The 26,942-nt window shown below is 41.4% G+C and overlaps 2 protein-coding genes across 4 annotated transcripts in view; one reads left to right on the top strand and one right to left on the bottom strand.

The window, feature by feature from the left end:
* The first annotated feature begins 8,436 nt into the window (after positions 1-8,436).
* The window catches only part of LOC142095246 (E3 ubiquitin/ISG15 ligase TRIM25-like), a 39,059-nt gene continuing 20,553 nt past the window's right edge, over positions 8,437-26,942 (top strand). Inside the window, exons 1-3 of one of the 3 annotated variants that reach the window (XR_012677767.1) lie at positions 8,437-8,485; positions 15,157-16,845; positions 17,588-17,749. Coding sequence is in view for 2 of the 3 variants with exons in the window: in XM_075178153.1 (XP_075034254.1) it covers positions 15,235-16,827 (1,593 nt within the window). In the remaining variant the exon portion in view is untranslated. Of the gene's footprint in view, positions 8,486-15,156; positions 16,846-17,587; positions 18,043-26,942 lie in introns of those variants that run through there. The other 2 variants (XM_075178153.1, XM_075178152.1) reach the window with 2 other exon arrangements.
* The window catches only part of DNAH9 (dynein axonemal heavy chain 9), a 215,430-nt gene continuing 212,379 nt past the window's right edge, over positions 23,892-26,942 (bottom strand). Inside the window, exon 69 of the mRNA XM_075178154.1 lies at positions 23,892-24,358. Coding sequence (XP_075034255.1) covers positions 24,131-24,358 — 228 coding nt within the window. The 3' untranslated portion in view covers positions 23,892-24,130. The remainder of the gene's footprint in view (positions 24,359-26,942) is intronic.

The raw sequence follows: 26,942 nt of genomic DNA, 5'->3' as shown, positions 1-26,942 counted from the left end.
GCATGCGTTAGACTAACTTTACATTTCAGTGTAAACATAAAGCTATCAAGTATTTGTGTGCTAAATGATAAAAACAGCAATTATTTAACTTATGTACAAAACAATAAACTAATTTGCACCCCTTGGATTGTAACATGGTTTGTCCCAGAGAAAATTTACTCCTTTTTTTTTGCCTTACTTTCCTTAATGACTCAGGCCCATAATGTCTATATGTTCATGTCTACACAGTTAGACATTTTACTATTACCAGCACTAGGCTTTGCCAGCCTGGACTGATAGCACTATAGCAGGGAAACTGGCAGAATGGAGTCCCGCCCAGAATGGAGTCCCGCCCAGAATGGAGTCCCACCCAGTAGTGTCTATGTTTCTAAAAGAATAAACACTTGAAACAAAGAGTTTATTAATCATTTATTTTCTGTTAACTAGTATTAACCTCAAGCTAGGAAGAACCAACACGCAGTGAGAGAATCACTGGGAGGAGCCTAGCACACAAGTAAGAGAAGCATTGTACTTGTAGGAGGAGCAAACACTGGTAGGCAGAGTAAGCACACCTGTGGGTACCACAGGTATGGTAGTGGGCATACCCTTACCCACAGAAAGAGGTACCATCTTACCAATGCCCTCTGTACCTATTCTTGGGGGCAGGGGTGGCTTTCAAAGATTAAAAAATGCATTTTAAAAAATATGATGAATTAACTACCTGTAAACTCTAGCTTCAACAATTCAACAAATGATACAGAGCATATGTTTTGAAGTAAAATGTAGCAAGTCATCCATATAAGATAGAAACAACACTGAAGTGTCATATTTAGTTTCCTCTGCGGGCTGTCGTCCTGACACTTGCAGCTACATAAACATCTACATCTTAGTCAGTCCTGACTCTAGGAATTCTGGTACTGCGTGAAGTCCTGAAACTTGGATATATAGAAAAGCCTCTTACTGGAGTCCAAATTGTCTCTAGCAGTGTAAAGCACAGATCATGTTGCCATCACCCACCTCCTGCACCTAAGATTTTATGGGATTAAAGTAGAGATGAGCGGGCTCGGATTGCGCTAATCCGAGCCCACCCGAACAGTGCGGATCCGACGGGATCCAAGCACTGTTCGGGTATTTCTGGCGGGCAAAAAAAATGAAACAGAGGCTATGACGTCCAAGTCTCGCGTCGGATCTTGCGAGACTCGGATTGCATAAATTCCCCCCTTGCGGCCGCCATCTTCAGTCGGGCTCAGTTCAGGGAAGAGGGAGGTTGTAGTTTGTAGTGGTGCTCCTGTGTCCTGTGTCCTGTCCTGCTTAATCCAGTGGTTACTTTGTCCTGTGCTCTGTCCTGCTGATCAGTCCAGTGGTAATTATCTTTGTATCATTTTTTTTTATTTTTTTTTTAATTTGTTTTCTATAAAAAAAAATTATGATTTTTTAATAATTTTAAAATAACTATGGACTTAGCAGAACAAAGCACAGGACACAGCACCACTGGACTCAGCAGGACAGAGCACAGGACACAGCACCACTGGACTCAGCAGGACAGAGCACTGGCCAAAGCACCACTGGACTCAGCAGGACAGAGCACAGGACAAAAGCACCACTGGACTCAGCAGCACAGAGCACAGGACAAAAGCACCACTGGACTCAGCAGGACAGAGCACAGGAGAAACTAACTAACCACTGGATTAAGCAGGACACAGGACACAGGAGCACCACTACACTACTACCTCCCTCTTCCCAGATCTCAGCCAGAAAGAAGATGGCGTCCGCAAGCGGGGAATTTATGACATCCGAGTCTCGCGAGATCCGACGCGAGACTTGGATGTCATAGCCTCGCTTTGGATTATTTTCGCCGCCGGAAATACCTGAACAGTACTCGGATCCCGTCGGATCCGCACTGTTCGGGTAGGCTCGGATTAGCGAAATCCGAGCCCGCTCATCTATACCCAAAATCAGAACCAAAACCTTTTGTGAGGTGTTTTGACAAAACAAATCAGAACCCAAAACCTCAAGCTAATCAGAACCCAAAACCCAAAACACCAAAAGTGGCCGGTGCACACCCCTAGATTAAAGTCATGGTGTTGGGAAGGTCCTGCCCCCAAGAAGTTCCTCCCTTCCAAAGCCTTCTGTACCTCTTCTTGGGGGCAGGGATAGTTATCAAATATAAACACATGCTGTAACAGGAACACAGACACCGATTTTCAAATTCTTTTATATAAAATAAAAATCCCCCAAAACCTTCACTTACCTCTTCATTAGCCTCTTAAATGAATAGTGAATGGTCTTTCTTCTTTCCTGAAGTCATCCAGATGGGTTATATCTATAAAACCTTAAGAGAATAACACTATTTGCTCCTTGTGGAGCTGCTATGTATCAAGAGGTAAATATGCAATCAGCCAATCAGAATGGCCTGTGTCTGATTGGACCACAGAAAACCGCTGATTGGCCATTACAATTCAGAAAGCATTCTACTAGCCTGTATAAAACACAGAAAACATTCTACTGTAAAATACAGACTAATAAATAGATTGGATAATCCACCTCCTTAACACAAAGCCGTTTTGAAGGCCACCACTGTCCCCAAGAAGATGTTCCACCCTCCCAATACCTTCTACCTCTTGTTGGGGACAGGGATGGCTTTCAAAGATGCGAAAGATACATAATTTTAAATATAACTATGATTAAACTTGAAAACTATAGCTTCCACAATTCAACAAATGCTAACATACAATGTTTTAATGTAATATGTTCATTTCAATCATAGAGGATAAAAACTATATATATATTTAGTTTCCTCTGCTGGCTGTCACCCTCACACTTGCAGCTACATAAATATCTACATCTTAGTCTGCCCTGACACTAGGAACTCTGTTACTGCGTGAAGTCCTGAAACTGGAGTCCAAGCAGTGTAAAGCACAGATCATGTTGCCTTCACCCACCTCCTGCACCCAAGATTTTATGGGATTAAAGCCATTGTGGTGGGAAGGTCCTGCCCCCAAGAAGAGGTTCCACCCTGCCAAAGCCCTCTGTACCTCTTCTTGGGGGCAGGAATGGTTATCACATATAAACTAGGCATGAGCGGACTCGGATTCTGGCAATCCGAACCCCCCCGAACAGTGCGGATCCGAGCCCGATCCGAGCACTGTTCGGGTTTTCCCGCCAATGGCCAAACTGAAAACGAGGCTGAACGTCAGGATCCCGCCGTCGGATCTCGCGAGATCCGGATTCTTTATATTCCCCGCTTGCGGCCGCCATCTTCACTCGGGCATTGATCAGGGAAGAGGGAGGGTGTGTTAGGTGGTCCTCTGTCCTGCTCTTTCTCGTGCTGTGCTGTGCTTTGCTGTGTCCTGCTCAGTCCAGTGGTGCTGTGTCCTGTGCTCTGTCCTGCTGAGTTCAGTGGTGCTGTGTCCTGCTCAGTCCAGTGGTGCTGTGTCCTGTGCTCTGTCCTGCTGAGTCCAGTGGTGCTGTGTCCTATGTAATCTATAACTACGTTCACTGTTCCTGCAGTATTAAAAAATAGGTACTGCAATCTCAAACTACGTTCACTGTTCCTGCAGTATTAAAAAATAGGTACTGCAATCTCAAACTACGTTCACTGTTCCTGCTGTACCAAAAAAGTAGGTACTGCAATCTCAAACTACGTTCACTGTTCCTGCTGTACCAAAAAATTAGGTACTGCAATCTCAAACTACGTTCACTGTTCCTGCAGTATTAAAAAATAGGTACTGCAATCTCAAACTACGTTCACTGTTCCTGCTGTACCAAAAAATAGGTACTGCAATCTCAAACTACGTTCACTGTTCCTGCAGTACAAAAAATAGGTACTGCTGTATAACTCCAGTCCAGTGGTACTCTCCTGTGCCGCATATAATTTTTGAAGGCTTTGCCGAGTGTGTGTGGTTTAGGGGTACGCTCTCTTGTGCTGCATATAATGGAGTACCAAAATGTGGAGGATAAAGTAGGGAAAGATCAAGAACCACTTCCTCCTAATGCTGAAGCTGCTGCCACTAGTCTTGACATAGACGATGAACTGCCATCAACGTCGTCTGGCAAGGGCGATGCCCAATCTCATAGTAGAGGGCATGTAAAATCCAAAAGCCCAAAGTTCACAAAAATTAGCAAAAAAAGAAAATTAAAATCATCTGAGAAACGTAAACTTGCCAATATGCCATTTACGACACGGAGTGGCAAGGAACGGCTTAGGCCCTGGCCCGTGTTCAGGACTAGTGGTTCAGCTTCACCCAAGGATCTAAGCCCTCCTCCTCCCCCCCCTCAAAAAAGTTTAAGAGAGTTAAGCTGTCATCAACAACACAGCAAACAACTATGCCTTCTAAACAGATGGTATCACAAATCCCCAAGGCGAGTCCAAGGGTGTTGGTGGTTGCGAAGCCTGACCTTCCCATCACTGTACGGGAAGAGGTGGCTCCTTCCACCATTTGCAGCATGCCCTCTGCATATGCTGGAAGGATCACCCACAGTGCAGATCCAGATTTGGATAATGAAGGTGTCAATGTTGTACACTCGGAGGATATTGATGTAGCTGGCACTGAGGAGGAACTTGACGAGGAGGATGCTGATGTGGTTATCCTAAATGAGGCACCAGGGGGGGAAACAGTTGTTGTCCATGGGAGGAAAAAGCCTATTGTCATGCCTGGGCAGAAGACCAAAAAATCCACTTCGGTCTGGAATTATTTCTATCCCAATCCGGACAACAATTGTATTGCCATATGTACCTTATGTAAAGGTGCAATAAGCAGGGGTAAGGATCTTGGCCACCTAGGGACATCCTCCCTTATACGTCACCTGAAGAACCTTCATAATTCAGTGTTTAGTTCAGGGACTGTGGCTCGGACCGTCAGCAGTCCAGGGACACCTAAATCCCTTGCTACCGTTGTATCCACACCAGCAACACCCTCCTCATCAATTGCCTCCTCAATCTCGATTGGAGATAGTCCTGCAGGCCATGTCACCGGCATGACTGAGTCCTCTTCAATACGGTATTCTTCCAGAGGATCCTGCAGCGCTACGCCTACTACTGCCACTGCTGCTGTTGCTGCTGGTAGTCGGTCATCTTCCCAGAGGGGAAGTCGTAAGACCGCTACGTCTTTCACTAAACAATTGACCGTACAACAGTCGTTTGCCATGAGCACGAAGTACGACTGTAGTCATCCTATGGCAAAGCGGATAACTGCGTCCTTAACAGCTATGTTGGTGTTAAACGTGCGTCCGATGTCCGCCATCAGTGGAGTGGGATTTAGACAGTTGATGGAGGTATTGTGTCCCCGGTACTAAATCCCGTCTAGATTCCACTTCACTAGGCAGGCGATACCCGGGATGTACAGAGGAGTACGAAAAAGTGTCCTCAGTGCTCTGAAAAATGCGGTTGTACCCACTGTCCACTTAACCACGGACATGTGGATAAGTGGTTCAGGGCAAACTAAGGACTATATGACTGTGACAGCCCACTGGGTAGATGCATCGCCTTCCGCAGCAAGAGCAGCAGCAGTATCAGTAGCAGCATCTCCAAAACGCCTGCTCGTTCCAAGGCAGGCAACGTTGTGTATCACCGGTTTCAGTAGGAGGCACAACGCTGACAACCTCTTAGAGAAACTGAGGGAAATAATCTCGCAGTGGCTTACCCCACTTATACTCTTCTGGGGATTTGTGGTGTCGGACAACGCCAGTAATATTGTGCGGGCATTACATATGGGCAATTTCCAGCATGTGCCATGTTTTGTCCACACAATAAATTTGGTGGTGCAGCATTACCTGAAAAGTGACAGGGGTGTGCAGGATATGCTTGCGGTGGCCACTGCCTACCGAAGACTGGAGCAGCATCAAAAACGCCTGAACCTGCCCTGACATCACCTCAAACAAGAGGTTGTGACACGCTGGAACTCCATCCTCTATATGCTGCAGAGGTTGGAGGAGCAGCAAAAGGCCATTCAAGCCTAGACAGCCACCTACAACATAGGCAAAGGATTGGGGATGCGCCTAAGTCAAGCGCAGTGGAGACTGATTTCTGTGTTGTGCAAGGTTCTCCAGCCGTTTGAACTTGCCACACGAGAAGTCAGTTCCGACACTGCCAGCTTGAGTCAGGTGATTCCCCTGATCAGGCTGTTGCAGAAGCAGCTGGAGAAAGTGAGGGAGGAGCTGGTAAACCATAGCGATTCCACAAAGCATGTAGCTCTTGTGGATGAAGCCCTTCGTACGCTTTGCCAGGATCCAAGGGTGGTCACTCTTTTAAAGTCAGAGGAATACATTCTGGCCACGGTGCTCGATCCTCGGTTTAAAGTGTATGTTGTGTCTCTGTTTCCGGCGGACACAAGTCTACAGCAGTGTAAAGACCTGCTGGTCAGGAGATTGTCATCTGAAGAGGACCGTGACATGGCAACAGCTCCTCCTTCATTTTCTTCCACACCTGTGGCTGCGAGGAAACAGCTTTCATAAATGACCCGCTGGCGGGGATGCAGAGAACATCTGGTCCGGACTGAAGGACTTGCCAACCATTGCTGACATGTCTACTGTCGCTGCATTGGATGCTGTCACAATTGAAAAAATGGTGGAGGATTACTTTGCTGACACCATCCAAGCAGACATGTCAGACAGTCCTTACTTTTACTGGCAGGAAAAAAAGGCAGTTTGGAAGCCCCTGTACACACTGGCTCTATTTAACCTGAGTTGTCCCCCCTCCAGTGTGAACTCCGAAAAAAAACTCCGAAAGAGTTTTTAGTGCAGCGGGGAACCTGGTAAGTGAGCGGCGAAGGAGGTTGCTTGCGCAAAATGTTGAGAAGATGATGTTCATAAAAATGAATTATCAATTCTTCAATCAAGACCAGCAATAGCCTCCAGAGACTACAGAAGGACTGTGATTGTGGAGTCCAGCGGGGACGAATTAATAATGTGTGAGGATGAGAAAGTACACACTGAAGGGGGAGAGGAATCAGAGGATGAGGACATCTTGTCTCAGTAGAGCCAGTTTACTTTGTACAGGGAGAGATGAATAGCTTTTTTTGTGTGGGTGCCCAAACAAACCAATCATTTCAGCCACAGTAGTTTGGTAGGCCCTGTCGCTGAAATGATTGGCAACATAAGGGTGAGTGGGAGGGCCCAAGGACAATTCCATCTTGCACCTCTTTTTTTGGCATTATGTGCTCTTTGGGGCCTAGTTTTTGAAACTGCCAACCTGTCTGCCACTGCAGTGCCACTCCTAGATGGGCCACGTGTTTGTGCCGCCCACTTGTGTCGCTTAGCTTAGTCATCCAGCTACCTAGGTGGCCTAAAAACAATATTGTGAGGTGTGAGGTGTGAGGTGTTCAGAATAGACCGGAAATGAGTGAAAATGAATGTTATTGATGTTAATAATAGCGTAGGAGTGAAAAAAAAACAAAAAAAAAAATGGATTTTAGCAGTTTTTATGCTTTTTTTAAAAAAAAAAAACAGAACCCAAAACCCAAAACCTTGAGGGGGGTGTTTTGGCAAAACCCATTAGAACCCAAAACCTGAAGGTATCAGAACCCAAAACGCGAAATGTGGCCGAGGCACATCCCTAATACATACAATGCAGAAATGTCTTATTACTACAGCAAACCAATTCATAACCTGCTGCAGTTTTTCTTCATTTGTCCATAAATCACTCCGAGCCGACAGACAAAAATCAGCCTTATATGATGATTATGTGCTCATGACACAATCACTGGACTCAGACACAAAGCACAGCGCAGAGTGAATCAAGGAAAACCAGATGACATCACTAAAATGCATACCTCTGTTCCTGCACCCTATAACTGTGCATAATACACATATTTGGTGTTCATATACTTGGGGAAATTATGGTTTAAAGAACCAATCGTGTACATTTATTTAGGCAGAGTGGTGGAAAACTGTATTTTACCATTTACAGTAAAAGGGGAGAGACTACTGTGCTGTTTAATGTCAGTCATCTCGACCTAATGCTGCCAATGAGACTGAGTGTTTCAACCCAACACTAATAATAAGTTCAGATGTGCTTCTGAGAGGTCTTGTAAATCATAATGACCACGTGCATAGACCTTTATGGTCTATCTGCCTCCTGCAAGGTGCTCATCATTACATAGACCTAAAACTAAATAGTGTTACAGGAAAAGCATCAAATCACCATTTAACACCATACAGAACAAAATATTTACATTTTGTCAACCTGCAGGAACATCTGCGCCATTTTACACTTATATTCACGCCCTTGAGCTTCTTCATTTGAGCGGGAGAATCTCCTATTACACCGGCTTCAGATTGGCCTAAACGTCTGTCTTTCATGTGTCTCACACAAGGACTCCTGGGAGTTGTAGGTTTAGGTTTCATCTCTGCCCGCTCCGCAAGACTCGGACTAAACTACACTCCCCAGAGGTCCGTGCAATGTGGGCGGGGCCGTTTAACAGGCTGGCAGCCAATCAGCGTTCTCTGGCATTGTCTCCGGGTTCCATCTCCTCTTTTAACTGTCAGTCTGGAATTCTGCAGAGAGAATGTAGGTATCTGTGTGTTCTGTAGGCTGAAGGCTGGTGCATTTATATGTTCTCATCTAGGTTAATGGTATATAGGTATTGCATGTATCAGTTATATGGTTTTATATATATATATATATATATATATATATATATATATATATATATATATATATATATATATGTGTAATTATACAGTGTACCAGGTATATGCAGGGAGGTAATTATAGGAATTACAGCCCCAGTATGCCAAAAAGGAGTGGCAATTTGCTATCATAATGGCAATTTAAAATTTGATGTATATTTAAAATAATCTTACACATATGGATTGCATCTTCCTCATACCTATTTCTGAAATGCTTTGTCATGCTTTACATGGACAAAAAGTTGCATGTGCCTATTTTTCTCAGATCCACCTAATCCCACATAAAATCTTTTCCATATGCACTCAGTCACTCATACCTGTACCCCACTACACAAGCCACAAAGTGTGTAATGGTGGCTTATTGCTATGGACTGGCAGCTGTTTTATATGCTGTATGAATCCAGAAATGTCAGTAAAACATTGCATGTGTATCATATAAAGACCTTTATTTCTCTCAGGTCCCCTAAATTTTTTTCATACACCTTCCCCAGTACTTGTACTCTAGAGTATCGCCTATTGGTCCACAAACCCTCATGTTGCTCAAATGCACTGCAAATGTGTCTTGGTTGGTAAAAAATGTGCAAAAAAAGAATCCTAATGTAAAGCAGATACTTGAAACATTTCTGCACCATATTTTGTCTGCACTATAATTGCTGCAAAATGCATGTTACATGGTCTGTTCTTCCATTGATGTCATTCTCTACTGTCACAATGGAAGTAGTGTTAAACAAGCTGCTCTCTGGATTTATTTTTATCAGCTGAAAGGATAGTAATGTGCAATACATAATGCTGGAGACTGGCAAACTTGGGACACAGGCATACCTTAATCTGGCATTTAAATATACGGCACTTTTAGCTCCAAAAGCTGAATATACTAATTACCTCTGTTGGTATATAGTCGAGATACAGAGATTTAGTTTGCTCTGTACAAACAATAAAGACAATTTTCAGTTTGTTGAGATTTCAGCGTTTTTGAGTGCTGTATGCTGGTATTTTTGCCTCCAGTATGATAAAGTATTCTAAGGCATTCTGATAACTATTTACTATATAAAATGATTGCAAAACTAGTGTGTAATTTGATGCAATCAAAAGTGAGTTTGCTGCTCGCTGTTACTCGGTGGCCCCCAGGTCCTGTGCACGCAGGAGGCTAATTCAGAAAGTGGCCCTGACACAGGAACAGATTTTTGACAGTAATGAAAACCGTACAGAGGGATAAATTACAAGGAAGTGCAGGTACTCCTGCAAGCTGCAATGAGATCCAGCATCTAACAAGAGGTATAGCTGGTGCCAAGCTACAAATTGGCAATATCCAGGCAACAGGTCAGGACAGGCAGCAATCCAGATATTGGTTGGGTTCAAGAAATTGGTCAGGGCAGGTGGCAATCCAAGGAATAGCCAGAGTCAGGCAGAGGTCAAAATTGGCAGGAAATAAAACCAATAACAATTTTCCACACAACAGCAGGAACAGCTACTTCGCAGTTGCTCTCCTGAGCCCTCTTGACCGAATTTTCAAAATTTCAAAGATTTGTTCCAAAATCTTTTGCTGCAGTTCATCATCATCACCATTTATTTATATAGCGCCACAAATTCCGCAGCACTGTACAGAGAACTCATTCACATCAGTCCCTGCCCCATTGAAGCTTACAGTCTAGATTCCCTAACATACAGACATACACAGACCATGGTCAATTTGTTAGCAGCCAGTTAAACTACCAGTATGTTTTTGGAGTGTGGGAGGAAACCGGAGCACCCGGAGGAAACTCATGCAAACACAGGGAGAACATACAAACTCCTCACAGATCAGGCCATGGTTGGGAATTGAACTCATGACCCCAGTGCTGTAAGGCAGAAGTGCTAACCACTTAGCCACCGTGCTGCCTGCCATTTTTGTTTTGCAGTTCACACTTTGAGCATATATATTGCAAAAGTAACAACATTATGTGCTTAATATTTAGCAAAAAAAAGTGACAGAAATGTGTACTTTCAACACCTGTAATGGGTTGAAGCGTCTTTCTGACAATAAAAATGCAGGCCAGATGACCCCAATTTTGCCAGTGACAACAAAGAATAATACGATCGTCTAAGGAGTAATTTCCTGGACAAGCACTTTCTCCACATGTGGACCACTGATTGCTGATACTTGATAATAAGTGATTTTAAGTATTTGACCAATAGTTTTTCCTCAACCTTGACATCAATAGGGAAACCACAACGGTTTCTATACAGTATCTTGTCAAAGACATTTGGCTCTTCCTGTAATGTTTACTTTTTTCCATTCCTTTCACTAGAAATGGACCAGAAGACTTGGGGCTATATTTACTAAACTGCGGGTTTGAAAAAGTGGAGATGTTGCCTATAGCAACCAATCAGATTCTAGCTGTCATTTTGTATAATGCACTAAATAAATGAAAGCTAGAATCTGATTGGTTGCTATAAGCAACATCCCCACTTTTTCAAACCCGCAGTTTAGTAAATCTAGCCCTTGATCTTGTGAATGATGGATTCAAGTGGGAAAAACTCTGGAAATCTTAATTCAATAGCTTATTTTGTTTTGTCAGAGCTGAAAACTAGTTTGTAATATCCAAGTCCACAGTTTATGTTCATGCAAATAATAGCAGTGCAGGTAGAACATTGCAGGTGTGGCAGCATAAATAATACGGGTTTGGATACAATATGACGACAATGAATATGTCAACACTTATACTGTCCACACCGAAGTGGTGACAGTGTAAATGTCAACATACTCATTCTGACGACATGTTTAAAATGGTGACATTAAAAGGGCAACCGGAGTCCGGAGAAAAATAGTTCATATTAAAAAGAAAAACACACAAGCATGAACCCCAAACCTTCCAAAAACACATTCACCTTAGTACTACCGTAATACAAGCCGCCGGACTTGCCGGCACAATACACTAATTATTTTTTTTTAAAAAAATAGTACTGCCAGCCCAAACTGGTGGTAGCAAAATCGGGGGGGGGGTGGGGGGGGGGTATAAAAAGCGTAGGGTCCCCCTGATTTTACTGGAACTAGCATTGGGCTTTGGTGGCAATATAACAGAGGAACCCGTATTGTGGGGATGGAGGGGGGGGGGGGTTAAATGCAGCCTCAGCAACTGGTTACCCCAATTCTCAGTTTCTAGGACCGAGACAATAATGACCGTGTGTAAGGGTCAATCATGATGTAACTGAATGTACAGTGCTAGAGTATTGCCTCTTTGCTTGCTTCTTTATACACATGTGAGGAGTGGTTGGGGACGATTTATCTATGGTGACAATTCCGACATTGGCAATTCCTACAAAATAAAAGCGAAATAATTTAAATCCGAATGTAAAATAAAGAGACCTACCTTGAACCCGACGCTGGAGATCAGCGATGGAAGCACGATGCTGAAAGCAAGCCATTCCCATTGAAGAAGTGTTCGGCAGTGCGGGGCGACGGCTGTTAATACAGATTTAAAGCGGCAATGTGGGGAGCCCTAGGGTTAAGTGCTTAAACACTTAAGCCCACATTGCCGATTTAAATTTGTATTGACAGCCGTCGCGATTACGTTACCAGCGTCGGGTTGAAGGTAAGTCTCTTTATTTTACATTCGGATTTTAATTATTTCGGGGGTTTTTTGTAGGAATTGCCCATGTCAGAATTGTGGTAATCGTATAAACGATTACCACCGGTGAGGAGGAGGTAATATCTCACATAGGCAGACCTAGTTGGCAGCTCTTATCAGTGTTCCTTTATTGTCATGGCCCTGATGCTGATTTTCCTTACTTAGATTACACACGGAAGCGTTTACTTATTAATAGATAGAAAGTTACCTATCATCGCAATTTATCATTAAAATCTCACCAAGGCAGCTCTGAGTAGGTGTAGTCACAGATGGAAGTCTTTGATAGTGTTCTTTTTCTTTTTAATTGATTTTGTATGTGGCATCCCTCTTGAAAAGTCAAGACAGTCTGTGATTTCACACTTGGGTACAGTGATATGCAAAGTATTTAGTGTGTGGGATTAAGGGATTTTAGTGAAACGGGTCTGTCTTTTTTATGAGACAAGTGAAACTTTTGACATTTTCACCTTCAGACGGCATAGAACACAGCTATCATTCCATGGTAACGAGCTGTCACTCCACATTATGTCACTTGTCCAATAGGGTACAGGGATGGGAGGGCGCATATGCAAAGGATTTAATTTGTGGGACTAGGACATCTGAGAGAAACATGGTCTTACTATAAGACACATGGAGATATCCCATGATTGGAGGTTTTGTACCAAATACAGGACCTTTTTTTCAAGATCAGGCCATACATGTAAACATTCCAATCTTCTATTTATACGCAAATGTTCCGGCCAAATTATTCAACGCGACACTTGCATCACTGCTGCGTCATCATGCAAAGCATTTCTGAAAGATGAGACATGGGGGCATATTCAGTTAGCTTGGCGGTCCGCGATTACGCACCGGATTAGCCGGCGATAGTAATATGCAGTACAGCAATATGGCAGCTTTTTCTTGACACCTCATGGGGTTGCCAAGGGAAGTCCTCGGTATTACTTTGAGTAAAGCGCAGGGGCCGAGTAATCGCGGACCAGCAAAAGCTATTTGAATATGCCCCATGGTGTCAAATAATTTATACCTCAAATGAGGAGAGGTGGCGATAGAGCTCAATATACAAACCAATAAACAACAATCAGAACTTGGTCCACAATGGGTGTATTGTCTAGAGACTACTGCTGAAGATTTGAGGGCCTATTGCTAAGATCAACACATAAAGTAAAACAAAAAGGCGAAAGTTAATAGCGCTATAGTCTTACTAGCTGTTTCAATATCTTACATATGCAGTATATATGTATATATATATATATATATGTGTATGTATATATATATATATATATATGTATGTATATATATATATATATATATATATATATATATATATGTGTGTGTGTGTGTGTGTGTGTGGGTATATTTTATTCACTTAATCAAAATTTCCATATTTAAAATGACATTACTGGTTTCAATCATGTTACAACAAAATATCTGGCTCAATATCAAATTTAATATATACTTTTATTACTTATAAAAAAACAACTAGTTAATAATCTATATGCATATATCTCGTACATCTATAGGGGACTTACTAATATCGCATGCGGACTGTTACTCATTAAGTACTAATAACTACTCAGAAGGGTTATGTAATGTACGTTCATACTATAGAACATATGTTCCTTATTGAAGTATATAGACAGGTCCTGCAAGATGGTACTGATGATAGTACACTTATGCATAAGTGTTTATTCAAGCCGATATACGGATTATGCTTTTTTTACATTTAAACACCTACGTATTCAGATTTGCGAAGCACATTTTACCATTAACAACAAATGTGTTAGATGTTGTTAGCGGTCTGTGGTTCCATATAAACCGTAGAAGAGCTTTCTGGATATTGCTCAATAAAATAGGTGGAATAGCTACAATTGAGTATTTGAACTCGGTATAGCCACTGAAGGATAAATCTCATTTTAAGAGATATTATCCTGCCCAGTGGCACGATAATTAAGAGTTGCCATGAAGCTAATTCAGCCAGGAGTTTGATGAAAAGTGGAGGGAAATTTTCCTGGTATAAAATTATGTAAGTGATATCCATTTGCAATCTACGTTATCACTTTAAACTTTGCACCTCAAACTTTCATTGTGTCTTGTTAAATATCTTCTTGGATAATGAATCAAGCTCCTTACTCTTACTTACAAAGCCCTTACCAACACTTCTCCCCCTTACATCTCTGACCTTATCTCGAGTTACATACCTAATCGACCACTCCGCCTCTGTCCTCCGTCTCATTTCACCTCTCATTACCTCCTCCCATGTTTACCTCCAAGGCTTCTCCCATGCTGCCCCCGATCTTTGGATCTCCCTTCCCCGCGTCTCTCAACTCTACCCTCACCTTCAGTCCTTCAAATGCTCACTCAAGACTCACCTTTTCAAGCTTGCCTATCCTACCACCTCCTAACCATTCTATCCATCACCTCCTCTTCCTCCACCTGCCATCTCCATTTGCTCTCAGTTGGTCCTACTGTCTCTCACCACCCCTCCCTCTAGAATGTAAGCTCTCACGAGCAGGGTTCTCTCTCCCTATTGTCCCACGTCTATCTAATGTCTGACTCCCTCGTTCGTCCTGTCACATCTTTTGCTGCACTCTGTGTGAGTCCCCATAGCATTACTCACACTCACCTGTGCTACTTTACTTATGTGTATAACCTCATATACTTGTTACTTACTTCTGTGTCCGACGCTACAGAATCTGTGGCGACTTATAAATAATAATAATGATTGTGTTTTGCCTGTGTTTGTGTGGTCACTGGCCAACAGCACTAATTGGAGACTATGTGATCTATAGCCACCTAGATTAGTCCCGTGTGGGTAGCCAAATTGGACGTAGATCCAGTTGTTTGACATTCATAATGAACTAATGTTTTTTAAAAATGTATATTTATATTTTGTATGTTATACCCGGTTTACGTTAATTACTCTAAACTATATGTTTTCTAGAGAACCTGGGATTTATTTTTGTGTACTGAGAAACTGCATCAAGATTAAAGACCTTTTAAGTTTCCTGCTTGGCAGACAATGGCACTCACCGGTCTGAGAGACGAGTTGATTTGCTCCATATGCCTGAGTACTTATACAGATCCTGTAACATTGAGATGCGGGCATAATTTCTGTTGGGTCTGCATTACACAGGTGCTAGATAACACAGGTCTTCAGGGTCCTTATACCTGTCCTGCATGTAGAAAAAGATTTAGTGAAAGACCAGCACTTCATAAGAACACCACTTTGTGTAACATAGTGCAACATTTGCAACCTGTTCCATCGGAACGAATGATGGGTGTTATCTTCTGCACATATTGTATTGAGGTCCTCGTGCCAGCTGCAAAGTCGTGTCTTTTGTGTGAGGCTTCCCTGTGCAGTGATCATCTGAGTGTGCACAATAAGTCTCGTGAACACGTTTTAACTGAACCCACAATGTTCTCCAAGAACAGTAGATGTTCCTTGCACAGAAAGGTTTTGGATTATTTCTGCTTTAAGGACTCAACATGTGTTTACTGCCAAACTGTAGCGCACAGAAAAGATCAAGCAGGTCAACAGACCTATCCCATTGATAAAGAGAGTTTGAAGAATGACCTAGTGGAACTGACTTCACAGAGAGAGGGGATTGTGGATAGCATTCATCGTCTTCAGCTCCACACAATGGAAGTACAGAAAAATGCGGCCGATTATTTAGCGCAGACAACAGCTATATTTGTAGACATCAACAAACAGCTACAGATGCTAGAGAAGCGGATCCTAAATGAGATATTGCGCCAGGAGGAGCAAGTTTTGCTTTCGACCTCTAATATGACTGTGCAACTGATGTTAAAGAAGAGCGCGCTGTCCCAACAGATTTCGAAAAAGCAGGCGCTCTACAATGTGGTTAGCACAATGCATCTATCTCAAGTATCTAAGCCTGAGAGTACGGAACTTGCTGACGAAGAGAAGGAAGAAGCTGAGAGTGGACTTGAGACATGGGATGAGAAGTTCCGCGCTGTAGGCGATTTGGTTGGCGTCCTCATCTCAGAGACTTTACATAGAGACTTAATTGATATTGTCACTAATGTAAACCCTCTTTTCCATGGACAAGAGGCTGCAGATGTGTTACTGGATGCAGACACGGCTGGATGGGATGTAGTTGTTTCAGCTGACAAGAGAACCGCATCCTGTTCAAGGCTGAAACGCCAACGCCCAAAAAACACTGAGCATCTGCAATACTTTAATCAAGTAGTGAGTGCCAGCAGTTTCCCCCCAGGGAGATATTACTGGGAAGTTGAGACCGGCAAAACTGGAAGCTGGAGGATAGGGGTAGCTTACCCAAGTGCAGGAAGGGAGATTCTGAAGTCCAGAATTGGAGACAACGATAAGTCCTGGTGCTTGTGCAAGGCAGTGAATCAGTATTCAGTGATACACGACAGTAGGAAAAACGTCTTGTCTAAGAATGTTTTGTGCTCAAAGTTAGGAATATATCTGAACATTTGGGCTGGGACTCTGTCCTTTTATGAGTTGGGCGATCCAATTGAGCACTTGTACACCTTCTCTACCACTTTTACTGAGCCTCTTATCGTTGCCCTATGTGTCGGGATACGAGGCCGGATGACAATTAAGAGCAAGAGATTCCAGTCTTTATAAATTCTTGTGCTTTGTTAGGTAATTATTTTACGGTTATTAAAAATTGTTTGCACCACAGAAAAATGCAATCTACAAGCAGCAAGGAAATAGTTTAACATTTATGTATTAAGGCTTATTTTTGCTTACACAGCACCACCACATTACTAGACAGAGAGAATATTTAGTTACTCGTAACAGTCCCTGCCCCAAAGTTAGGAGTAAATACAGGTAGAACATGGAATTTTGCACACTTGCTAAGTCATGTGCAGCGTGGGTGGGGAGAGATTTAAAATGTGCGGGTAGGTTTAGTGTTGGGAGGCTCAACTCTAAATCGCAGTGGAAAAATAAAGCTGCCCAGTATTTTGGGTGTTTCCTGGACAAGGAGACCGTATTTTCCCGAAATGAAAAAAAAAAATTGTATTTGCACCCCCCCCCCCTTCCCCCCTGCATGGCTATGGTTTGTCCACTTGCAAGCTTTTAGTTAAATCTGAGGTTGTGCTGACAAATAGTATTTGGTTCAAATCCTTAACTTAACAACCATCCTTACTTGTAATGGTTTGCAAAGTGCTAGTTCCTACTATTGCTATTCTATTGAATTGGGAATTATGCCCATTTAAAGTTGTTTCTCATGCACAGTTGTTATATGTACACACTTAGTTATTGATCATACTTGCCTTTATACTTTAGGCAAGGGGAATTGTATTGTTTGTTTTCAGAAATCTTTCCACATTGTTATGTAATAAATGTTTAAAGTTTATATTGTCCCTTGTTTACTTCAAAGTTTATAAAAGTTGATTTCCTTATATAAAGGGGAACCTAAGAGTAAACAAGGAAAGCAAGAAGAACAAGGAAGATGTGGCAAATAGGATATAAGCCAGAACAGAAGCATAGGTGGTGACAATTTGTAAAGAAAGGAAAGTATGATTCTGTGACTTGGACTGAAGTAAGTATCCAGCGATTGGAAGTAACGGTAGAGTTTGAAGAATTGCTTCATTATAGTGTTATAATTATAACACACATGGACAATTTATGATTGTGACTTCATGATTACTTTATATAGTTCACATGAGTAGTATATTTTTTGCTTTTAAAACTAAGCATATTCAGTTTATAAACACGACAGAAAAACTCAGTCTGCACATCTCGAAAAAAAATGTATTTACTTAGACTAAACCACTGACTTACAAATAGCAATTTCTTTCCCACACTTTCCATGAAATAAAAAAACCTAGCACAGATTGGTCAGTAAATGCAACCGGTAAAGGGTATCAAGTAGATATAAATCTTATGGACTATGACGTACTCTACATTGTAAAGGAAATCAGTTTAATATTCATCAGGTAAAGCAAGTGTCATTAAAATGCATACATATATAAAATAGGCTTAAACAACTCGTGTGTTTGCAAACACTGTGAAAAAGGAAAATTAAGAGAGACGAAAAGCTACCGGTTTGTGTGTCTGCAGCAGTAATGGGATGAAAGAGAAAAAAAATAAATATATATCTAAAGCATAACAAAGTGCGGGGGTACTTCCATGACTTTCATTTTTTTTTTTTATTAAGGTAAAAATGTTTAAAATACACAACTACCTAATATATATATATATATATATATATATATATATATATATATATATATATATATTTTGAAATACTGTGAAGGAAGGGAGGTATGAGGCTTTTTAATATAATTGTAAGCATTTCATGTGGATAGATGGCAAGTTTCTATTCTCTGGGTCCAGCCGCACGCCTGCGATGTCTGGATTACTGCTGGAGGGTTCTTTAGCAGAGCAAATAATAAGGGGACATCCCTAATATGCTTAATTTGAAATGGAGAAGAGGTAAATCAATATGTGAGTACCGATGCTGAGGGATTATCATAAAGGTACACGATTGCATGGAAAAAGGGTCCAGTGAAGCCCATCTCCCGGTGTATGAGGTGCATAAATGGCAAAGTAACCCTGTCACTTGCTGTCCTTTGATAAACCTGACCAGGTCAGAGTTGAACAACGATGTGATGACCAAGGCCAGTGTGCTGGCACAGAATGTCTGGTGCAACAATATTGGGCAGAGTAGAGGTGTACGTTTTTTGTAGTAAACTGCTGTATAGGAGCTCTGACATTTTACGTGAGTTTTTCAGAAGAGATTTCTTTGTCAAGGGAGTTGTGGGGATACCAAGGTAATGTTTAGTTCTGTTCACCCTGTCAGCCGACTAGACTGCCTGTAGATCAGCCCTGTGCTTTGCCGCTGGCTTTCCTGGCAGCACGACATAGGTTAAATAAATCATCTAGGCAAACAGATGGTGAAAGACACACCCTTTTACTATATACACAGCACACAAAATAGTACAAAATATGACAAAGGGTTCACCACAATGCAAACTACACACTGCTATGCCTCACCTGCATCTTTGTCTCAGCCACTTCGATGTGCAATCCCAGTTGCTGAACCACACTCTTCATTCCTCCACCCATGTGGTAGGCACAGAGCTCAATGTCTTCCTGCTTTTACAGGTCCACAACTAAAGCACAGTCTGGAGACTTCAGTGTCCACACAGACATGAGTAGTGACTCCTAGACCGCAACTGTCCTGGAGAGAAAGGTCCTCTGCTCTGCATATCTTTAATTTTTAAACCCGTCTCAAGTTCTCACCATGGCCTGAACATGAACCTACCCCAGTCCTCAGTTAATTTGCCGGCTCCCTGCACTGTGTGACTCCTGCATGTCTGTTAAGCAGGCTGCTACTCGGCTGCCTGTGTACAGATTCAATGGCCAAGGGGCGTACTTCACTACACAATCAAGTCATGTTTACACAATAGCAGCAGTGTGCAACCCCCATAGACTTAAAATACATACATAAATGGTTAGCATACTACAATCCAAGCAATATTATACAGTGGTTGGAAGAGAAGGTGTTCAGCAGACTAGACGCTTATTTTCAAGGTCCTGGCACACCTAATCACAGGAGTCCTGCTGCCATGGAGAGAGCAGAGTGAGCTGGCATTATTTTCAGATATTTTTTATTTTTGCTGTCAAACTGGCTAGTTGTGATTAAAGGTATTCTTGAAAATGATTCACAATCCTCTGTACCAGTTGCGGGTGTCATTGGCCGTGGTTTGGGGACATGTATAACAGAGGCCCAAGGTTTTGTGTCTCTTAGGCCTCAGCCTTGCTTATCAAGATTAATGTTTGTCCCAGTGGACTATGTGGAGTGATAAATAGAACCTTTGATCATTCTGTGATCTAAAAGTCTCTGGCTCTATACACACAACAATGAGTTCACTTAGTCTTTCCTGGTAAGTTGTGTTTTTTTGTGATGTAGACCATGCACCATTTTAGTAGCCCTTCTTTAACAATCGTATGAACATCATACTCTACTGTCGGTGTCTTACAAATTAACAATACAATGGCATCAACAACAATCTATTTCTCTTCCTATGCAACTTGGCACCTGACTGGCCTTCCTCATTGCTTTACCGCCAGCCTCCTGGTGTGTTTACCCTGTTACATATCTGTTGTCACCTTCAATATCATTATTAATGTCAGCAATAAAGATATTAAAGAGTTTTTGTCCAAATATATATCCTTTGGGTGGTCCACTGGTAACTTCCCTCTCCTCTGAATGTATTCAGTTCACTAGAGCTCTGTCTATCCTTTAACCGGTATCATATCCCCTCAACCACCTTTAAATCCAATCCCAACTATTCCAATTTATCAGTCTTTCATGTGCGACAGTAGCTCTGTGCTCCACTTTTATCTATTACCTTTGTCATCCAGACTAGTTCTATTTTAAAAGTGTTTTAAATTGAGGGGAGTGGTATATTTGGATCTGGACCCCTTCTGTTACAATGGGACCCTAGAGAGGTGGCATGGTTGTTAGGAAAAACAAAAAAAACAAATCTGTAGTCGGTGCTTATTGTTATCACTACAAATCTACATATCCAGCACAATACAAATTGGTTCATATTTTGATCAAAACATTTAAGCTTGCACTGTCAAGGCTCCTCAATTCTTGCACCTCACATCTATGCTTTAAACTTCACTGAAATGCAGTTAAAATCCTATACACATCCCTCACAACTAGGAGATTTATATGTGACAAAAAGGTTGTTTTTTTTAACGGTGTCAAAATAGCTTGTATAGGCTGGATAGACATTAGTTAAGTCAACGTTAGGCAATAGTTGCACACACATGCCTTTTTTATAAGACCCAATATCTCATCTTTCTACTACAAATGTGTTCTATTTGTATTCATATTGTATCTGCAATGAAACATATCGGCATTCCATGTTCACTATTGACAAATCGGTGTTCACAAAGGGAGATGGGCTGGCATCCTTAATTCTTGGTTCTTGGGTGACTTGCACCAAATTTTTTAAACCCCTGATCTAAGAACAAGGAGCAAGCTAAAGTATTTTCTACCTCTCTAACTCCAGAAAAGATACATTATATAGGCTATGTTTGGTTTTCGTCAGGCAGGATATGGTGCATTAAGACCTAACAACTCCAATTTGGTCTCATCTATCCAGAGGACATTGTTCCAGAAACCTTGTGGTCTGTTGACCACAGTACTTGTACAGTCTTTTTTCTAATAAAGTCCATATTAACATTTGTTTGGTTGACAAAGGCCTGTCTGTAGATTTCTGGATATAGCTTTTGGGATTTGGGGAAAACTCTGAGCATCATTTCTTTGGGTGACGTGGCTGGGACACTAGCTCCCTTTACAGGAAATGCTTTTGAAAGAAGATGTATTCTCTTTCGTAAAGCTCTCCAGACCGATGAGCATCAGCAATGGCTTCTCTGTGGTCCCTGCCGATATCTTTGCTCCTTGGCATGGTGTTAACACAGACCTGAAAACGTCATCAACATTTCTCCAAAGGTTTTGCTTTTATATTAGTAACCCTTCCTGATGATCAAATGATTTTGATTTGAAGCTCAGTACAACCTCTTGCTCTCGGTTTTCAGCCATGTTGGTTGGCTGCAATACAAGTCAATGGAATTCATGACATTGAAGTTTGCTGTGTGCAGGAAGATTCCCCTACCCCCATAGTCCCAACTTTTTCATATATCTGCCATCCTGATAAACTTTGTGAAACACATGCAGCATTTATATAAATGTGAACGTCTCAAATTTTGCAGGGATTTATTTTTGTAAGAGATTGGTTTTAATTCTTAGTAAATAATTTCTCCCAAAAAGAAATAAAAAAAACTTGGGACGTTATTTTAAAAACTCTCACATTAAGTTTAGGAATGTCTTTCACTCTCACAGATCGTCCTCTACTGTCTCATTCCCTTACTGTCAGGAGTGGGAGCTCTGTTATAAAAATCAAATGTTTGGCCATGCTTAATTAATCAACGACAAGAACCAAATTCATCTGGATTATTTCTTACAAGATATTCTCTATCGGGAAATGAGGTTGGAGAGCAATTAAAACCTGCAGAGAATTTCTATCTAGATCCAGAATACTTTCTATGTAAGTGATGGAATTGTACATGTGAAAGTGCATGTCTACAGTAAACATTTTTTTAATGTAATTACATATACATACACACACCATTGTAGTCTACAATATCAGCAGCAACAGCTATTTTTTATAGCGTTGCTAATTTCGCAGCGCTGTACAGAGAACTCATTCACATCAGTCTCTGCTCCATTGGGGCTTATAGTCAAAATTTCCTAACATACACAGACAGAGAGAGAGACTAGGGTCAATTTGATAGCAACCAATTAACCCACTAGTATGTTTTTGGAATGTAGGAGTAAATCAGGGGAAACCCACGCAAACGGGTAAAACATACAAACTCCACACAGATAAGGCCATGGTCGAGAATCTAACTCATGACCCCTGTGCTGTGAGGCAGAAGTGCTAACCACTAGGCCACTGCTGCCATATTAACGCCATATTATATAGTAGCTATAGTATCTCTTACGATGGTAGTGATGGCAGATCCATTGAATGGATTTTGCATGCCTTTGGTATAAGAAATTGTATTTTTAGCTATAACCAGTAAATATCGTAGCTGATGTGGGTAATCTAGGGAGTTTATCTGTTTGCCATGTATGGTGTCCGGAAGGAAGTTTATCCCATAATCGCGTTCTAGGAGGTTACATTTGACAATTGTCTCACTGAGGGGAGAGTTGCCTTCTGGATGAACGCAACTAGAATTTACCAGATTAGATTGATAGAACAATGTTTATATTTTTATCCTCCCTTCCTAATTATGTTTCCATTTGTCATTTAGATAAAAATTTTAGTCGTTCCTCCTTTTTTCTAAAAATGTCAGTTGTGTTATCTTGAAAGACCTCAGGGGTCAATGAACGCATGATTCATTGCCCCCTAAAACATGCTGAGTAATTACTTTAGTTAATGGTGGCCAAAGCTAAGTGACATTTAACGTATGATAGTAATGTACCAAAAGTGTCAGAATGCCCTCTGATCGCCTAATTTGTGGATTAGGCTTGGTTGTAGCGGAGTGTGAAATGTTAGTTATATACATAGGTCATCTGTCAATGTTCTAGATAAATGGATTAGAGCTTGGAGTAGATCTAGTGAATGATATTCCATCCCCCGTAATCGGTTTTATCATCCAAATAAAATTGCTAAAAAAATCAGCTTTATGAATTCATGTGTGACTGTTTTCGTCCTGCATTCCTCTGGTTGGGCTGCAATACATTCAAGTGACATTGAAAGGTACAGAATGAAGGGATCATTGATCCCCATAACGATTTCAAGGGATATTCATATAGCCACTCGGACGAGGATGAATTCTTAACGGAGCACATACATCTATGCTTGGTCTGTCGGAACTGGGGAGCAGTTACGGTTGGTGACTGCTCTCAGGATACAAATCTGTAATCAGGTTTAAAGTTGGGCTTGTAGTCTACAGCCAGACCTTCTGTGTCCAGAAAGAAAGCGTCATACCGGTGGGATCAACAGTGCAGTGATTGGAGCGTGCTAGAGAAGAGGGTCACATACCTATTTTCTTCTCCAATCATTCCCCTATGAACCTAGATAAAATAACCATCTCCATCAGTCTCTGCCCGAGTGATCTGAAAATCATTTTCAAGGCAAATAATACTCAAAGTGTAAGAGAAAACATTTTATTGGAACAGTTTTACAAAAATGACATTAGTCCAATGCAGAAGAACACAACATTTTCTCTACAATATTTCTCTGTTAATACTGGGTTTTCTAATTAATCACAAGGTGCAAAGTGTTTTTTGTAATAGTGCAACTGAAAGTATAACCGTGTCTGGTAAAGGAATGATGTTGAGTCCAGTAACCAGCAGCTAAATAGAGGGGGGGAATATAAGTTAATAAAAAATTTAAATCTGTAAAAGTAGGGCGAGTCCAGCTAGGACCCACTTTGATGAGTTCTCCTTTGTCTTGAGGTTAAATGTCCACACATAGGTTGGTCCTCTTTGGCGGGTCTTATACACAGGACAGGCATAGACATTGCGGGTTTCTTGCTTATCCACGGGGATGGCCTTGATGAAGATAACGGGCATGGCTGGAGTCAAGTCCTTGAGTCTCGCATCTGTGATAATACCAGTCTGTAAAACAACAACAGAACTATACTATAAACAGTACATACAAATTAAAAGGATCATGTGATCACATGAAGTTATTAATGAGCCATTTCGCAGTTATGGACAAGGTTTGTTATTGAGCAGAGCACTAGAAATATTTTTGCTGTATTAAATCAATAATTAAGAATATCTATATTTTTGTACTCTAAATGCATATGGTAAAAGGGGCATGGCTGCCTTGCTGAAAACCTGCCCACTCCCCCACGTCCCTAAAACTCCTCTGTATTCAACAGCCGAGGTGGTGTATAGTTGGATGCCTCATTTTGTATATAACCACACCCCAGATGACGTGTTGCAACCAAGGTCACCCAATGATTATACAGGACTACATGCACTTAAATGCCACTTTGTTTTGTTAATACATCGAGGAGTTTCAGGGAAGTGGAAGGATTCAGATCATGTGACACTAATATGGAGCTGATATTGGTAACAGGCCACAGAACATATAGTTTTTCAAGTCTAAAGAGCTAATTTGGGTGTCGCTGGTCTGTGGGCTATCACTCTTGTCAGGTGATTGCTGGTGTTCTGCGATAGCTCATACAGCGGTAAAAAGGGGCGTTGGTCCATGTGACCAGGATACAGTGGTGAGGGGAATATCGATCAGTTGTGGAAGGCTGGGAGCGACCACCCATGGCTTCCAGGGCATGTTGCTATAAAATCTTTTTCACCACTGGGCAAACCCTATCATGATCCTGGCAATTGAATGACTTTTAAGGGACAAAATTGTAATAATCAGAACCAGCATGGAGATGAAATCTAACTGAATCACTGCGGAGGAAATAAAGGAGACAATGATTGACATAAAGATAAAATTAAAATGTTAAATAGAGATTCGTTGGTACTGCAATTATGAGATTTATAGAGAATAATTAACCCCTACCCCCCCCCCCCCCCCAAAGTCTACATCTGCCCCTGGTGCAGGCAAGGGATTATTTCCTATGTTTTCTAATTGTAGTTATGAGTCCTGCTATGTTTATATCACTGAGGCTGCATGGCGGTTGTAGCATTGATTAGGAAAAAGCCCCAATAATGAGAATGGATGGAGGAGGTGTTTGTGGTGGAGCCTCCTATCGTACGCATCAAGGTTGGGGGTAATCTTTCCCACATAGGACATCAAGGGTCTGGTTTATGTTTGGACGTCCATCCTTTTGTGTAGCGTATCTTGTGTGAAATAGCTCTGCGGCCAGGATCGGACATTACGCCAATGAACGCAATCATATGCAATTCATGTCTGAACACAAATGATACAACTCCCTATGACTTGAGAAGTGGAACGGGGGAGGGATGGGGTGGTCTTACATAAGTACAGTAAGGACGTTCCCACGCAGATGTGGATGATTCAAGTCCTGTGTTTGCTGTAAGTACACTTGTTTTACCCGTGTCTTTTGTGCCCACTACAGGGCAGTTGTCAATGACTGATGTCTGACACAGGATAGTCTTTGATCTAACAGTGACTTGTATGCATGTAACTAGCTATCACACAACAACTTATGTAATTGATGTAAAAATAAAGTTAAAAAAAAAATGAAAATAAATATAGAAATTATTATACTGTTAAGTTATTTTATGATCAAATAAATTGTATGTGTTCTGATGTGACCTTATATTGCACATACGCTTGGGCGTATACTGCAGTCTGTTCCGTCTGTCTACATAACGCAAGTACCGTTTGGGCGGAGCCTACTTTCAACCAGGTTGAAATCGAAATGTATCTTGAGATCTGATTGCATTTGAATACGGTCTGAACTACGCACAAGCTGCATGTTTAAAATGGACACGGAACTTGTGTGCAAGTTGCGTTCGGTCATGAATCAAGCTCCAAATGTCTAGCTTACCGATCCGCAGCCATTCCTGTGTGCCTATCAAATGATTTTTGGTTGGTACCCTGGAATGTCGGTGAGAGTAGTGCAGAATGAGCGATTGTGACGGGATTAATGAAATTCTAAGCACTCACAATACCTGTCATTTCTTTTATTTCCATATAGCTTGCGGCAGTTCCATGATCTTACCTAACAATTTCATTGTGTATAGGAAAAACATAATCCTCTCAATGATGAAAATGACTGTATGGCCATTGATTAATCTCCAAGCAATGTAAATGACTGATTAGGGTGGGTGACATTAGATAACGCTTCCTAAGCCATGCCACTTTGTAATTGGTTGAAGTTCTTTACTAGGCAGAATGTACGTATGTATGTGGATGTAAGGAACAGTGGTAGCCCCATGGTTTAGGGACAAACTGTGAAATCTCCCCTTTTAAATAAGTTATATGTTCTCTCTTTAACTAGAGGGTAAAATTTTCTATACTGTTGCAAACTGTTTATAATTGTTTTTCTCCTGAAACAGAATGACATCATATCTGATTATAATTTGCCATGGAAACAATATCTACAGCATTCTACTTTATATATTCAGTTCAAACACCCAAAAGAACTGTCTTATTGCAAGATAAATGATCTGATAATATTGAGATGAATGCTAGGAGAGGAAGATTTCTGGGTCTTAAGCACAACAGATATTTTAATGATAAATGATTATGTGCAGATGG

Source organism: Mixophyes fleayi, chromosome 6 (genome assembly GCF_038048845.1).
Source record: "Mixophyes fleayi isolate aMixFle1 chromosome 6, aMixFle1.hap1, whole genome shotgun sequence".
NCBI classification, from domain to species: Eukaryota; Metazoa; Chordata; class Amphibia; order Anura; family Limnodynastidae; genus Mixophyes; species Mixophyes fleayi.
Note: the sequence above shows the minus strand (reverse complement) of the source record. Positions and strands in the feature narration are given on the sequence as shown.